The sequence below is a fragment of the Neodiprion fabricii genome, chromosome 3 (genome assembly GCF_021155785.1).
Source record: "Neodiprion fabricii isolate iyNeoFabr1 chromosome 3, iyNeoFabr1.1, whole genome shotgun sequence".
In the NCBI taxonomy this organism is placed as follows: Eukaryota; Metazoa; Arthropoda; class Insecta; order Hymenoptera; family Diprionidae; genus Neodiprion; species Neodiprion fabricii.
Genome location: NC_060241.1, coordinates 32,790,147 through 32,805,377, shown reverse-complemented (window position 1 = coordinate 32,805,377; position 15,231 = coordinate 32,790,147). Strand labels below are relative to the sequence as shown.

Here is a 15,231-nt window from a genome sequence, read left to right as displayed (position 1 = left end):
TCATAAGTCAGTTGGCATCTTGCCGCTACGAATGGACCACATAATCTCGGGGCGTACGCAGGGGATAATTGAATTAGGATTTCAATAATTCAATTACCCATGAAATATCACGGAGCTAATTTCATTCCAGATATTACCCGTTAAACGCGTGCGGCTTCATCTCACAAATTGATATTTACGAGTTTCGAGCGAACGATTGATCGTGGAAACCTAATCAGTTCTGATTTTCCGATTGTGAACCGCGGTACATGTACGTATTTATCACCGAAACACAAGTCGCGTGGATGAAAATTTATACGGTGTTATCCACGCCTCGCGATGACGTTCCAAGATCGAATTTTTTAAACCATCAAATCGTGTTAACACACCTTCTACAAACCAGTGATAATAAACTACATTTTTTACGACTCGCGTGCTTGGCCACGTTAAGTGTCTTATAAATTGGAACATAAACTCTCTGTGCTAAGTCGAAGCGTTCCCAACGGAACAAAATTAAACAGAACCCAAAAACTTGGAAAAAAAAACTCCGCAGACGCTCCGATATGTTAAGTTCCGGTGAAACACTGGCAAAGATTCCTGCTGCTGACGATGCGAATCAATTAACGCATCCTCACGCACCTCAGGATTTTACCGTCTCCCGTTTACTGTCAACGCCAACGCAGAATCTGGGTGAGTGCAATATTGGCCCGACGATTAGCGAGGGATAACGAAAATTAAGCGTACTTGTGATAGTTTGAAAATTTGAAAAAATATTTCTTTCGTTTCACCAAATTCCGTCAAATTTTCATCATATTTACACATTTGTGGGGTGAATACTGCGATGACCGATATTACGTATTTATCGTATATACGTTCGCGAAAACACGTGAAACGAGATCTGAATCGCATTAAATTATCACGTCTGACGGAACGTTTCTCGAGTTATGCCGCTTTGATGAATGCGCAAGTACAGAGGTCGTATTCAGAAGCCAACGGGCTGCCCGTCTGCGAATTGGTTTTTCTTTTATTTCCCTAGCTTATCTTTAGCGGCATCTTCCGACCATTTCATTTCATATTTCTTATTTCATATACTCACTCGCCCGACGGTCGACGTTTAACTGTTGCAAATCTGCAACTCAGGTTAAATCCACTTTAAACGATTACTCGTTGACGTTTCACAAATTGCCTTTTTTACGCCATAATATAACGTTTATTTCCTATTAGGACTGTTGTTCATGATCGTCGCATCGACTTTTCAACAAGTTTTATTCTTCCAATACAAATTGATTCCACGATAAGATGAATCTCTTCAAATTACTCGGTGTTCTGGGAATTCTCTGACGATGTTAACGAGCATTAATGTCGCAACGGGCGACATACCGTTCATGATTGTAAAATATCAAACATATCACATATCGTGTTCTTCATCGTGGTATTCTTTGTTAAAAATCAGCCCGAAACAATATTTATGGAATCACCTAAACGAACGTAATGTTTAAATATTTATAAGTATCACCAAAATCTGAACCCACGAATAAACGGTTCCACGCAATGAAAGTAAGAATTGATCTATGACAGAAATTTCAGATCTGTCAATCAGAGTCGATGGTTGTTGAGGATTAGCGCGGTCATCGGTTCGAAAGTTATTTTTTGTCAACTCCGCTCGCAGTTGTTCTAACATCGCCAACTCTGATTGGAAATATCATTCTTTGACTGTAAAAAACACCTTTCAATTCAGCGGTTTGAAACCGTGCATCACTAATTACTTCCTGCACTTCTTTATACCGATCTCTTAAACCCCGATCGGGAGTAACGGAGTTTTTCAACATTCTCATAGACATCCTAGTAATTACGGTTGTTTCAATGCTTCATTACCAGCTTGCCTAACAGTCATGTAAATAAACGAATACAGCACAGTTTCTCTAACCATGTCAGGATGCAACGATTCACCTAATTCTGGTGGCCGAAGGCCCCGAAGAAGTCGCACTACGTTCTCCGCTCAACAGTTGGCAGCTTTAGAAAGAGTCTTCGAACGGACGCATTATCCGGATGCCTTTGTCAGAGAAGAACTCGCGACGAGGGTGTCGTTGTCCGAGGCAAGAGTTCAGGTAAACTATAACGATACACACGTAGAAATCGTCATAATTATATTAAACTAGGTGTCAACGAATTTTGGCGATAGATTAAAATGCGCGCTGTTGACGATGCGTGTCTTACAACGATTAAGAATCTTCCCCAACGTAAATATTTCGAAGCACTAGATTGTTAGCGGAGGCTTTGATGTCGCGAAAAATTATACTCTAGAAATCAATTACTTTCTAAAAGATTAGAAAAAAAAAAACTCAATATTGCTGTATGAGTGGTGGTAACATTCGACGATATCAATGTGTTTTATAAATGTATAATACGTTATTAGAAACATCTATTCGGATGTAAGAATACATCTAAAAATATCCCTTCTTAATATGCACCCTAAAATGTACTCATGAAACCGGATTTACCTCACGGCAACAAGACAAAAAAAAGAAAAACCAGACGTTAATATTATCGTGAATATTTTATTTAAGAACGATTAAAGAAAATAATCCTTCAATATGGCTATTTATAAAAAAAAAAAAAAAAAATGTGACGGATAAAGACAGATTAAGTTGGTGCAAAAACAACACCTTTATATAAAGTTTGATCCATTCGTCGATATTATTGGCTAACGTTTTGTGATAGAAGAAAAAAAAAAAGTTCAGAAAATAGAAAGATAAAGTAAGGGAAAAAAAGAGGGCTGAAAACGGATACTTTGGTCGGAAAGTTTGCGCCAGACTTGAAAAGAGTAAGTGATCGGGACGTGACACAACTTGGTGTACCGCCGAGGATGCAGCGGTTGCGGACAGCTAGGCGGAAAATCGGAGGAGACAGGTTGTCAAGCGACGAGCTATGATTAGCCTCGTCTTAGCATATGTGTGCGGCATAGCATAACCAGCACGTGTGCTTACGTCTGTCTCTCCGTCCGTCCGTCTGCTGTAGGACTATCTGTATGCCTGCCAGGAGCCGTCACGCTGTCCCGTCTCCGGTCCAACCGTCCGCGTATCCGACCCTACGACTCTGATCTGAAAACTGGGCGAAAAGAGTAGGCTTCCGAGAAGAAAATAACGGATATGAAAAAAAGACACCTATCCGATTCTCAGCCTCTTTCAATAACAACTGTTTGGAGGGTGATGGGGTGCCGATTGAAATGGGCAAACTGTCGGTCATTATGTTATACTGGAGCGAAATTTTTATGTGCCCGGTTTGTTATGCAACACCGTGCAGTTTTAGAAAATTAGCGTGAGCAAAGTCCGGTGAGAAAATTAATTTTTCTTTTGACGGTATATCGTGCCGCGTACGCGTGGAGAATCGATTTCAATTCTTCGCGTTAATGAGGAGCGTCGTCGAGATACTAAAAATCCCATTTTCTGCAATGATCTTACTGATGTATCGTCGAATATATGTATATATATATATATATTTTTTTTTATATATATATTTTATACTTAGGTTTGGTTTCAAAATCGAAGAGCTAAATTCCGGCGAAACGAAAGAAGTTCAGCGATAAATCGGGGAGTCGTTACGAACCGGGAAATGGAAACTATGCTGCCTTTGCGGCCGATAAGAATCACCCATTCTCACGACAGCAGCGTAGACACAATCAGCCAGTCTCCGCAAGTGCCTCAGTATCCTTACACCGAATACTGGAGATCCCCGCAAACTTACACGAACATTCAACCGTCGACGAGCTGCCATGGATTTGCCAACGCCAATTTAGGGGCGCCTTATCATCAAGCGGAATCACACGCCGCCCTCGACACATCCTCGATAAACACTTTGAACGCCCTCAGATTGAGAGCACATACTTATGGAACACCTTACTCCGGCATGCACGCTAGTATGTGATAGAAGGTTTCGTTTATATTCATGTAAAAGGTAGTATGTGTAATATACCCGCGAAATGACTTGTTGGTTTCAAAATTTATGTGCACGAATCGACGAATGGCCCAAGATTGAATCGGTATCATTCCGCGTTCAGAATTTTATCAACGTTCATGACTGAACGAAATTTGATTTAAGTCCTGAAGATGGCTACGCGGTTTTTTCTAAGCAATTAAACCACTAATCAACTGCTTGTGATGTATACACATTACGCAGTATGCACATAGATGCTAGACAAAAAGTTTGACGATCAGAGTAATTCGCAGTGATTTCCGCACTCGGCTTGCGGCAAAAGTAGTTGCTAAAATCATCACTGTGACAGAGCGCCAACTTTCAAGCCAATCGTTGGTATTATTTCGTAGATCATCGATCGAGCCTTAATGCACAAATGGTATATAAGTTGCATATAATAAGGCGCAAGTTCATTTTTGTAACAAGTACATCATTATTTCTCAATAATAGTTTTGAAGCCCATTTCTTGAAGACTTGAAGCATAATAATTACAATATTACTAAGATGCAAAAATGCATGTATCGATAATTACAGTATAGGTTTGAATAAAACACATATTTCTTAAACGCGGGTAAAATGAACACATGTATGATTAACTAAAAACAGGGTAACATTTATTTAATATAATAATATTAAAAGAGCTAGTGCTGAAACGGATGAATAATTTACACATCGCGTTGCGGCGAATGTACATACATAAGCACAACTTTTTGTGTAACTTTGTTTGATCTTATTATATATTAATGTAAATACAGTCTTAGATGTCTGTAAATTGTAGTAACATTGTATAAGAATTATTGTAACAGTAGAATAAATATAGAATAAATAAAACATAGACTTAACAAATCTGAAAGCAAACATCGAATTATAAAGTACCGATATAAGGTAAGACGATCGAAATCTTGTAAGAAATATTATCAATTGCATTCTAATATTATACTTATAATTGGCACACCATTTTAATATATATAATATCATTTGCTTAGAGCCCGAAGGGAATGAGTGCCATATTTTATTTTCACGATCAAGGCCATGCCCTTCCATCATTTTGTCAGTCAATAAGTGGAAGTATAACTTGAAAAACTCGGCTTGACGATGTACAGAGAAAGACACCGCCACAACCAGCATGATACTTACGGAAAACTTTCTTTGATATAAAGACTCAGCTTGTCAAATGATCTCTCTAGGCAATGGAAATACGGAAAAAGGTGACAATGAATTGATGTAATTCGAGCCAAAGATAACATAATTTGATCTCAATTTCATTGAACTGGAAAAAAAAAGACTTTCTGCAGTATGAACTAAAACCACGGAAACGAGGCAGTTTTTCGAAATAAAACGTGATGAATTTCAGAAATCGGACTAAATGAATTTTCGATATTTCTAGCGCTACTTCAGTGAAGTACTACAATTCCGTGAGTTCAGAAGAACTTTGGAAATCCTGGGATCAATGAATACCAAGTTGTAGATTGATCCATTAACACAATTTTGCACATTATTTTCTACGTTACCTTCTTGCCTTACGTCGTATAGGTCTGCATAAACTTATTTTCACACACTGTTCCAACGTGGCTCATAAACATTTGAATCCGAATTATCTAGCGGTTCCAAGGGTATTGAGAATTCAATTATACATTCAACATGTAAAGCAGCATATCCATTTATCGAAGCTGCTTGGATGTTGATTAATTTCTAAACAGTCACTTGTACATTTTGAACGACGTTACTCCAGTCAACTTTAGAGGGAACCAGATAAAAGGCTGGAGCTATCTTGCTACCACATGGACATTGGGATCCCGCGATCCAGCTGAAAGATCCAAGCTTGGTAGCACATTTTGGACAGTTCAATTTACCTTCAACATTGTGTACTATATCAGGCATCCAGGCCAATGGTTCTATAAAATAAGTTTTCGAACAAAATTCAGAGTCACACAGCTCATTGTTCTCATCTTCTTCCACAGGTTTTTTCGAAGTCTTTGCCACTTTCAAACCCTTATCATAACGTTTCGAGCTTACATGACGCCAAATTTGTTTTTCTCTCGGTGTGTGAGGTAATATATTGCTGGCAGAAGCTACGATTCTTCGGCAACGCTTGCACCGATACACCGTCGGCTCAGGTCGTATTGTAACTAAAGCCGGGTCTGGCTTTATCAAGTCTATACAAGTCTGTGGTAATATCTTTGCCTTTCTCACTTTATCAGCCGCTAATTGAAGGCGATACATTTTGAACTGTACATTTGTATTGTCTATGCTGAATCCCATGTCCTGGTACAACTTCAATTGAGCCACGAATCCAGGATTAGGTCCTACGAATCTTCTCTTTGATTTGACGAGGTCAAAAGCCTCGGTAAAACTCATGTTATATTTTTTCATAATAAAAGCTATAACCACTGCAGCGGACCGGGAGACCCCGAAGTAACAATGTACCAAAGTCTTGTGACCGTCGTCTTGAGCATGTTTAATAAATTGGTAAGTCTCTTCGAAATATGTTAGCAAGTCTTCTCTGGGTAAATCAGTCACTTGAATATATTTGAATGTTATGTCAGGTAGAAGTTGTATTTTTCTAGGCAGCGGACACGAGTCCAATGTCAAGATGTGAGTTATTTTCGCCTCTCTCAACCAGTCGACATCCGTCGCTGCTGTAAGATTTCCCAATATGACTCCTGGCTCTATTTCATCCCAGCTTCTTGGTCCGGCGTCAAAATCTTCTCTTGTCAACTTCCCTGCATCATCTTTTGCCATTCTGAAAACAGATACATTAAGAACTACAATCTTTTACAGAGAAACCAATCATCAGTGTTCAATTGAAATGGATTATGAATCTGATTACGTATGATTGTTGATAAAAAATAAACATGCAGAATAACAAATGTTCATTTATCCGAGACTATGAGGAACGGCGATTTCGTGCTTCTAGAAATAATTCATTTCCAGATACTCCGCTTTCGTAAATTGCAGTTAAAAATGTGCTTTAACACAGGTGAACAATATTTCTATGAACGGTAGACTTGAAGAGGGTGAAAAAATGTTCCCAACATATATGTACATACTTTCAATCATAGTTACAACTATCTCCTAATTGTCATGATTGAATACTTGCCCACTTGGTGAACGAGAATTTGTGCAAATGCAAACCCTGACAAGCCACCTTGATAGATGTGAATTGGTGATTGATAGAACGTGAATTAACAATACATAATAATAAATACAAACAAATTGTAAATTATGTCAATTTCTTGATAGTTGATTCAAAGCAAAGATCTACACGTTCGATAATCAAAAATAAAATTAAACAGAATTGGTGCGTCGTATTTGCAATATTATGTTTTCGGTATTGTTCTCAAACGATACACAGAACAATGATAGGAGAGGCGCATGCACTGTAGATTTATGAATAAGATTCTTGTAATTTTTGCGTGGTTTAACCAGGCTTAACGAGGAACGAAAGATAGTGAAAAATCGCCTTTTGTTGGGCCGAGTCAATCCTCAAGAGTTGAAACTTACCTGAATTCCGAATCCCGGCGCCATTCACTCTTGCCACTATTTATAGGGACTCCACCGCCACTGCAGTCTCGTTTTCACTCGCAGAGTAAAAACCATGTGCGAACCGACATCGTGTATAATTCGTGGGGATTATTTTTCTGCCTGTAGATGTGTACGATTATCGCAGTATAGTTAGACGCGAAACTGTGCAGCAGGTACGACGTGGTTCGTTGTAAAGAAGGGAAAGTTTTATTGATTTTTTATTCGTTGAAAAATGTAAAACGAAATTGATGTTGAGTTGAGAATAGGAGAAGGCGCGGTGACGTACATCCTGTCAGAATCGTCGGACGAGACAAACACGAGCGAGTTTCACATATGCCAATTGCCAATTGCCGACTTGCATTGCATCCAGTAGGCGGCCTTCCTCCTTCCTCATTTTCGCAGCCATGGCAGTTCCCGGCGTTTGCTTGCCGCAGAAAAATACCTCAAGAGTATTAAGACAGAAGGCTGAGGAGTTTCTCGCGTCGAGGAAATACGCCAACAACCTTGTAGACATCATAGGACAGTGGGAAGTACGTAGGATTCAAATATTTGACTTTATTAACGCTATATTGAATACTTATTTCGAGGTTAATTTGACGTTTTCTCATCCTTGCTAATGTCCAGGAGTCCAATACATCATGCATTCTCACTTTGGAAATGATATTTATCGAGGTTTTGAAAAGGGGGAATATGTACCAAGAACAGAGCATATCTCTCACCATCTCTGGTAAGTTTAAATACCTCATCGTTCGGACAAAAAAAGGTGAAGAATATTTCCAAATTCATTATCATTCTATATGCATGTGTCAAATTACACTAATTTCCTGTTTCACATATTAACTTCCATTTACCAAAACAGGAGAGTCACTATTGAAGTAAAAATTACTGCTCGATCTTTCAGATCAGTAATTGTAAAACTATCTTCATTCTTAATTAAGTCAAATGTACAGGGTTCACATCTCCTTGCTTTTCCAATTCCTGTAGTGTCTGATTTTATTATAATATTACTATTGATTAATTTTTTTCCATTAACTAATCTGACGTGAGTCTTGTTTCTGCATTAATGTCCATTTTTCAAACTTCCTTCTCTACTTTTATTTCTATCATTGACAACAAATTCAACTAATTTTTTGAAACATGCTATTTGAACTAATTTCTTCTACTGACCTAAGTATGAGTGTTGATTCTTTGCAATAGAGCCAAGCCCAGAATCTCGCTACATATCGTGGCTACGTAATTGCTATGAAGAAGTATGGGGAAAATTGCTTCAGTCGATTGAGGGATGTCGGCCAGCGATACAGTTGCAGGCTTTATCAACTGCTCTAAAACTAATGGCAGAAGAGGGAAAAATGCCCTTGGAGCCAACAGATAACCTTGGATATTACTTTCCACTGCATAGACTAAAGCCCATACTGATGAAGTTACTATCGCCTGATAACGAGAACACGAATCTTATTGCTAGATTTCAAGAAATTGCTGCATATCCTGATGCCCTTTATTTCACGTGGAAAAGTTTACCGGCATTGACTCCAAAGAAACAACCAAATGATACTTACATAAGTAATTTATTGGAGCTCATCGATAAAATGCCGCTGCCGAAGGATGGCCATGGTAACACTATTGAATATTATACCATAGTGCAACTTGAAATATTTTGGTAGAGTAAAGTTATTGTGTTCGAAACAAATTGAAAATAGAATTTTTTTTTTATTAATTTTTATTTTTGCAAATGTAATCAATTGATAAACAGTCACAACCAACGAAACTAAAAGACATTGCTTTAGAGTGAAACAACTGATTGCTTCCAGAATTAAGTACAGAAAAATAATAACCTGCGTTGATTACACATTGTCCAAATTCATAGGTGAAAAGGATGAGGAGTGGAAACTCCTGTGTGGTCCACAACAGGAAGAAGGTATAGATATGTGTCAAAATTGACTTTTCAATTAATTTCAAATTTGGAAGGCAATTCGGAGATGACTAATTTAATTTGTTCTGCTGTATTTGTTTCACTTTATTCAAACTGTTTACAATAAATTTAGTATCTATTCCGTAGTCACAGAATGTAAATCAAAATGTGTGCACATTCTGTTGTAGAGATTGAATGGTAGAGTGAAAGAAATATTTTATACAACTAAACTGATCTACAAGCATAGTCTTATAAGACTTGACGAGTCCTGATCAACCTTATTTTGAAAAGCTAATCTGAGTTAGTACTGGAAATTCAGTTCCTTCTAGTATTTTTATTGTATTTTCAGGTAACAATTTTGTCTCATGGGACCAGTTCGGGGCTAGAAAAGCATTAAACAAGGTGTGGGCCTGCGTAATGCATTGGGAGTTGGGAGTCCAAGTTCACAAAAAATTGCTTGTTGTTTTACTGGAGCGTGTGATTCACCACTTGGACAAGCCAATCTTATTAACTGATTTTCTCATGGATTCTTTGGACATTGACGGTCCTATAGGGATGCTTGCACTTCAAGGCGTTTTTCTACTTGTTACCAAGCACAATCTAGATTATCCCAATATATTCACCAAACTTTATTCCATGTTTGAACCAGAGATTTTTCACACAAAGTATAAAGCGAGGCTCTTCTATCTCTCGGATCTCTTCCTTAGCTCTACGTAAGTTCTGTAGTATTTTCCGTTTTGATTTATCTGATTTAATTTTTTCTAGTACTTCCCTACAGTCTTGCATTGATACCAAGAATGACTTGTTAGGTTTCATATTTTTTCAGACATTTACCTGAAGCACTGGTGGCGGCATTTGCCAAGCGACTTGCTCGTCTCACTTTGGTTGCCCCACCTGAAGATATTCTCATCATATTACTATTTGTGGGCAACCTATTGCTGAGGCATCCAGGTCTAAAGCGAATGATCGATCATCCAGAGGGTGGTGAGGTTAAAGGAAGTAGCGGAGATGACCCGTTCCTAATGGAGGAAAGAGATCCGCTACTAAGTAACGCGCTCATGACTAGTCTCTGGGAAATTAGGGCCCTACAATGGCACACGATGCCTGGTGTAGCTGCTGCGGCACGTTTTATCCGTGATCCGTTGCCTTCTGTCGAATATGATATGGCAGCTGCTTTGGAGCGCACTGGTGGTCACATATTTGAACGTGAATTGAAGAGTAAAGTTAAAGAAATCATGCTGACCTTTGAGCGACCTACATCTATGGCTTTACCAAAAGGCGAACGACTCTTGCAGTACTGGCAACTTACGACTATACATTGACTCCTCAGTGGGATAAGCTGAAAGCTACCAATTTTAGAAAACTTGGCAAAGAGTAAAGGTCTGAGGTAGTATAAGCGTTGGATATCAGAATTGATCGAAATGATATTAGGTTGAACAAAATTCTTTCTCATATTAACAACGAAGAGAATATGTGATTTCCAGCGGTTAAATGATAATTGTGAATATATCGCGGTATGGTGAAAGATGTAACAAATCGGTTGATTCTTCTATCGTTTGTTTTGGCATCCGTGTAGCTACCTGTACTCTGGATTACTCATATGATACAATTTTCATCAAATTCGTGGGGCAAGTGTTTGTGAAAAAGAACTCCGCACTATAAAATTTTTCATCAAGGCTTCGAGGGCTTAATTTCGAACGTAATAAGGAATATAATACGAGTTTTTTTGAAAAATAAAAATACATAAATAAATGACGTTTAATTGTTTGAATTAAGATCTCAAACATATCAGGTGTGCGACGAACATGAAAAACAGTGGAATCTACCAACCAGCCAATTCAACGATTTTCAGATCAAAATAATAAATCGTAATTGAAGGATTAATCTTGCGCGCGACACATAACCAGGTACCATGATCAAATATCGATGAAATCAGAATGGCTGTAATCTTGAAACATAACTACTGAATCTAAAAAAAAGAAAAGAAGAAATTGTGATATAGCTTATGAAAAAAAACTTGTACTCTGAGAAAAATCTGAATCGCGCGAGTTTCTATTTTGTAAGCACACTATATTACTATGGATTCACATTGAGTATTGTAAACGTTGAAAAAATAGATATGAGTATATATACATATATGTACATAAATATATATCATTGAATAATAATGAATCAACTCAAGTTTAAAAAATTGATCCTCTAGAAATTGACAGTTTGATACGATTCTGTTATTGACAAAATTGATATGTCTTATTTATTGTGACAAATGTTTTTCCTTTTTTTGGATAACAATGAAGTCCATTCTAAAGACGCACTATCATTCATCGTATTGTTAGTGCTTTATTTTATATCCGTGGACGTTTGAAAATGTAAATAAAGTTAGTTTTCAAAGACATTAGTGGATTTCATGTGCAAACATTCAATTCCAAACAATATATTGAATAATATACGAGTTAAAATCATGATAATAGTCTAACTATCAATGGTTTGAAATTGGCATACTCCCGAAAGTTGATAAATCAATAGACCACGACGGTACTGCAGAATGCATACTGACCATCTGTTTGCATAAATGACGGTAACGACTCGCGATGCAATTTTTTTCAATTTGCCAACTGACGAATGACTGGCTTCTGTTGCAGTTATAACCAATGTAGATAATACAATTGAAAGATAGAAAAAGATAACTCAGTGTCAGCTGCTTACAAGTGAAAGTATGACAAATTTGCGGTGTATTCTTTTAACTTCGTCAAGTAATAAAGAGCGAGAGGTTGTATTGTTCGGCTACATCGTTTGTATTCCATGACGTCATAGACAAACTGAGACTGTTGCCACAACGGATTTCGCTCGTCCGCTCACCTCTGTGTCCTCTGACATCAGAATTTCAACAATATGTACCATCCCCCCATTCCACTGATCTCAATTATAATCACATTACAATAGAGATTATTGCCATGATTATTGCCCTACTCCTGCCATATTGTCCAACGATGAGCCAACCAATCATAATACAGGGTTGAACAATGAATCCGATAGTTTTTGTAAATCGACTATAGTTTCCAGCACTATCCGCGAGCGTAGTTTCCAATCTTCACTCGACGCAGCACTGACTATAGATAAACGAGAGACCTGTTATATCGACGCCCTGCGCCTGCCGTGTCGCCGATAACAAAATAATTTCATGTTCATTGTGGAGAACAGTTCGTGAATAGTGGATCGAATTGTATGTTGTGTGAGAAACTAGCGGGTGTATTTATTATCAATATCAGTATGGACTTGAATTGAAGTTAACATGGTATCAGGATTCTGAAAATAGTGTGCACCCAATAAATTCTCCGCATACAGCTGGTAGCAGACGCTAGCAGCGACACCTACCCTCTCTGGGCGAGCAAGCGTGGCTAATCAAGGCACCAAAAGGTAAGCCGTAAGGGCTGTTTATTTTTGGGTTTTCGGTTTACCGCGTGGCTCTTAGGCCAGTTTTCCTAGAGTCATGCGATTTTCCCTTATATTTAGTTATACAACGTACTCAATAATCATTTGACCGATCAGCAATGACCACGGAAACGTAGGTGAAGCGGTTGAGCAAAATGTCGGGCATCTTGCGTGCCGAACGAAGTGTCTTGTTATTCCGTTGGCTAATCTACGCGATTATGGTTTGTTAAAGTTTTTCACTAATATATCTCTAATTAACAGAAAAATGAGCAGTTCCGAGGAGGTATCATGGATCTCGTGGTTCTGCGGGCTCAGAGGAAATGAATTTTTTTGTGAAGTAAGAATTTTTCTAATCTCATTCTCATACAATCGTTATGATAGGTACTACCGATTATCAGTCAAAAATTTGGTGAAATCACTTTCTATGAATCATTCCTTAAATATTATGGCGTCTATTGTTAACCTCCAAATTTGCACTACCGCTGATATTACCATATATCCGTATGCTAATCGAGTGTAAAACCAAGTGTTTCAAGATTTAACTGAGATTATCATTATTATAAGAGTGGAGCTCAATTTTTAACCGAAATTATGTTTACAATTTCTACGCAGGTTGATGAAGACTATATACAAGATAAATTCAATCTGACTGGTCTCAATGAACAGGTTCCACACTATCGTCAGGCATTGGACATGATCCTTGACCTCGAACCTGGTACGTATTGTCTTTTGTTTTTAAACTCTCTGTCGTACTTGTTATATATTCTCTGTGATCTACACCACTATCAGAACACTTAAGAATAATTCAAATCTTAAAACTTGAAAATCATAAGTACTGATAGCTCTATCGTCAAAGTGTAGAATTATAGGTATAGTTGCGTCGATATTTTTTAAGAAACTTCTTTTGCATCTTTGAATCTGGTGTGTTTAAATTGGAGAATATTACTGAGATGTGTACATTTTTGACTCATGGCTGCACATATAAACTTGAAAAATTTCCTAATTTTAGATGATGAACTGGATGACAATCCGAACCAATCGGATTTGATAGAACAGGCTGCTGAAATGCTGTATGGTCTTATTCACGCACGTTATATTTTAACGAACCGAGGTATTGCACAAATGATTGAAAAGTATCAGTCTGGTGACTTTGGCCACTGTCCACGTGTTTACTGCGAATCGCAGCCTATGTTGCCACTAGGACTCAGCGATGTACCAGGCGAAGCAATGGTCAAAAGTTACTGTCCCAAATGTATGGATGTCTACACTCCTAAAAGTTCACGACATCATCATACTGACGGTGCATATTTTGGAACTGGATTCCCACACATGCTGTTTATGGTGCATCCCGAATATCGACCTAAACGTGCTGCTAACCAGTTCGTGCCCAGGTAAAACCCTCACAACGAGAACTAGAGATAGTTGCATAACTGCAGAACTAAAAGATTTCTACAAGTCAACAAGATAGTGATTTATTTATTTGGCTCTATTTAGGCATACTATTATGTGATATATACATTTTTATCTCGAGATTAGGACTCGAGAATTACTCTAAATACTTTATTTTATAAAATTTCAGGTTATATGGATTTAAAATTCACCCCCTGGCTTATCAGATTCAACAACAATCTGCTGCAACCTTCAAAGCTCCATTAAGAACTCTCAACTATAACAACGGAAAGCGTTAAAACTTTATTTAAATTTGAATTAGAAAATTTTCATTCGTATTTCGTAATACAAACCATAATTTTGTTGATAAGTTTTAAATAAACTGTCACTTGTTTTATAAACCTTCTTCAACCGGTTTCCGAGACCGAAGCAAGCGAACAAATCTATAGATGCAGCGTGCAAATATTAATGTTCGTAGGTAATTATAACCTTTCTCCATTTTACTTATACGTATACCTTTTTGTTTACTTGCCAAATCTAATGAACATTTCATTTTTTTAGTATGTAGCATAGTATCGAGATAATTTAATGTTAACTTCATGAATTCCGTGCAGTATTTTTTAACGCGCACTTGATCGTGCAGTTCGAAAACCTGTTAATTATTGATTGTTCTACTCTGAAAACAAAATATACCGATATTACGTATTTATCTATACTTCTAAGAATGGAACGTACCATTGTGTTTACCGTCAGTTAATTTCATGCATGTATAAGAATACAGAATGAAATTACCTCTCATTGCTATAGAGCAGATAGCGAGTTCTAACTCAATCGACAAACATCAATGAAAAAGTAAACTAAAATTAGAAGTTAGCCTAATAGTAAAGTAAATTTGTTATTAACGATGAGATCAAAACCGTGTCATCATTTTCCAAATTATTAGTACGATAAAATCGAAAAAAAAAAAATGGTGTATAAACTATATTTGCTAAGCATAGTTTAATTTATACAATAATTAAATGCCT

The 15,231-nt window shown here is 37.5% G+C and overlaps 4 protein-coding genes across 8 annotated transcripts; 3 read left to right on the top strand and 1 right to left on the bottom strand.

Annotated features, from left to right (window-relative positions):
• Nucleotides 1-382: 382 nt before the first annotated feature.
• LOC124177417 (paired mesoderm homeobox protein 2-like) lies at nt 383-4,413 on the top strand. The gene is made up of 3 exons (XM_046559751.1): nt 383-669; nt 1,915-2,087; nt 3,508-4,413. Exons 1-3 carry the CDS (start codon nt 543-545, stop codon nt 3,901-3,903), a joined length of 696 nt encoding a protein of 231 aa, XP_046415707.1. The 5' UTR covers nt 383-542; the 3' UTR covers nt 3,904-4,413.
• Nucleotides 4,414-4,882: 469 nt separating this feature from the next.
• On the bottom strand, nt 4,883-7,590 carry LOC124177416 (dual specificity protein phosphatase MPK-4-like). Of its 3 annotated transcripts, none has more exons than XM_046559748.1 (2): nt 7,456-7,590; nt 4,883-6,694 (listed from the first exon to the last, which is right to left on the bottom strand). In XM_046559748.1, exon 2 carries the CDS (start codon nt 6,691-6,693, stop codon nt 5,644-5,646), a length of 1,050 nt encoding a protein of 349 aa, XP_046415704.1. In that variant the 5' UTR covers nt 6,694; nt 7,456-7,590; the 3' UTR covers nt 4,883-5,643. The 3 variants fall into 3 exon arrangements, with proteins under 3 accessions (XP_046415704.1, XP_046415706.1, XP_046415705.1); XM_046559750.1 differs by lacking the exon at nt 7,456-7,590 and adding an exon at nt 7,378-7,435; XM_046559749.1 differs by lacking the exon at nt 7,456-7,590 and adding an exon at nt 7,052-7,360.
• Nucleotides 7,591-7,850: 260 nt separating this feature from the next.
• LOC124177415 (nucleolar complex protein 4 homolog B) lies at nt 7,851-12,802 on the top strand. Of its 2 annotated transcripts, none has more exons than XM_046559746.1 (6): nt 7,851-8,006; nt 8,101-8,203; nt 8,674-9,087; nt 9,341-9,391; nt 9,735-10,098; nt 10,212-12,802. In XM_046559746.1, the coding sequence occupies exons 1-6, from the start codon at nt 7,881-7,883 to the stop codon at nt 10,705-10,707; spliced, it is 1,554 nt and encodes a 517-aa protein (XP_046415702.1). In that variant the 5' UTR covers nt 7,851-7,880; the 3' UTR covers nt 10,708-12,802. The 2 variants fall into 2 exon arrangements, with proteins under 2 accessions (XP_046415702.1, XP_046415701.1); XM_046559745.1 differs by having other exon boundaries at nt 8,101-8,239.
• Nucleotides 12,661-14,607, top strand: LOC124177418 (casein kinase II subunit beta). 2 transcript variants are annotated; one of them, XM_046559753.1, is made up of 5 exons: nt 12,661-12,802; nt 13,079-13,154; nt 13,430-13,532; nt 13,827-14,208; nt 14,397-14,607. In XM_046559753.1, exons 2-5 carry the CDS (start codon nt 13,083-13,085, stop codon nt 14,503-14,505), a joined length of 666 nt encoding a protein of 221 aa, XP_046415709.1. In that variant the 5' UTR covers nt 12,661-12,802; nt 13,079-13,082; the 3' UTR covers nt 14,506-14,607. The 2 variants fall into 2 exon arrangements, with proteins under 2 accessions (XP_046415709.1, XP_046415708.1); XM_046559752.1 differs by lacking the exon at nt 12,661-12,802 and adding an exon at nt 12,809-12,950.
• The last annotated feature ends 624 nt before the right edge of the window (nt 14,608-15,231 follow it).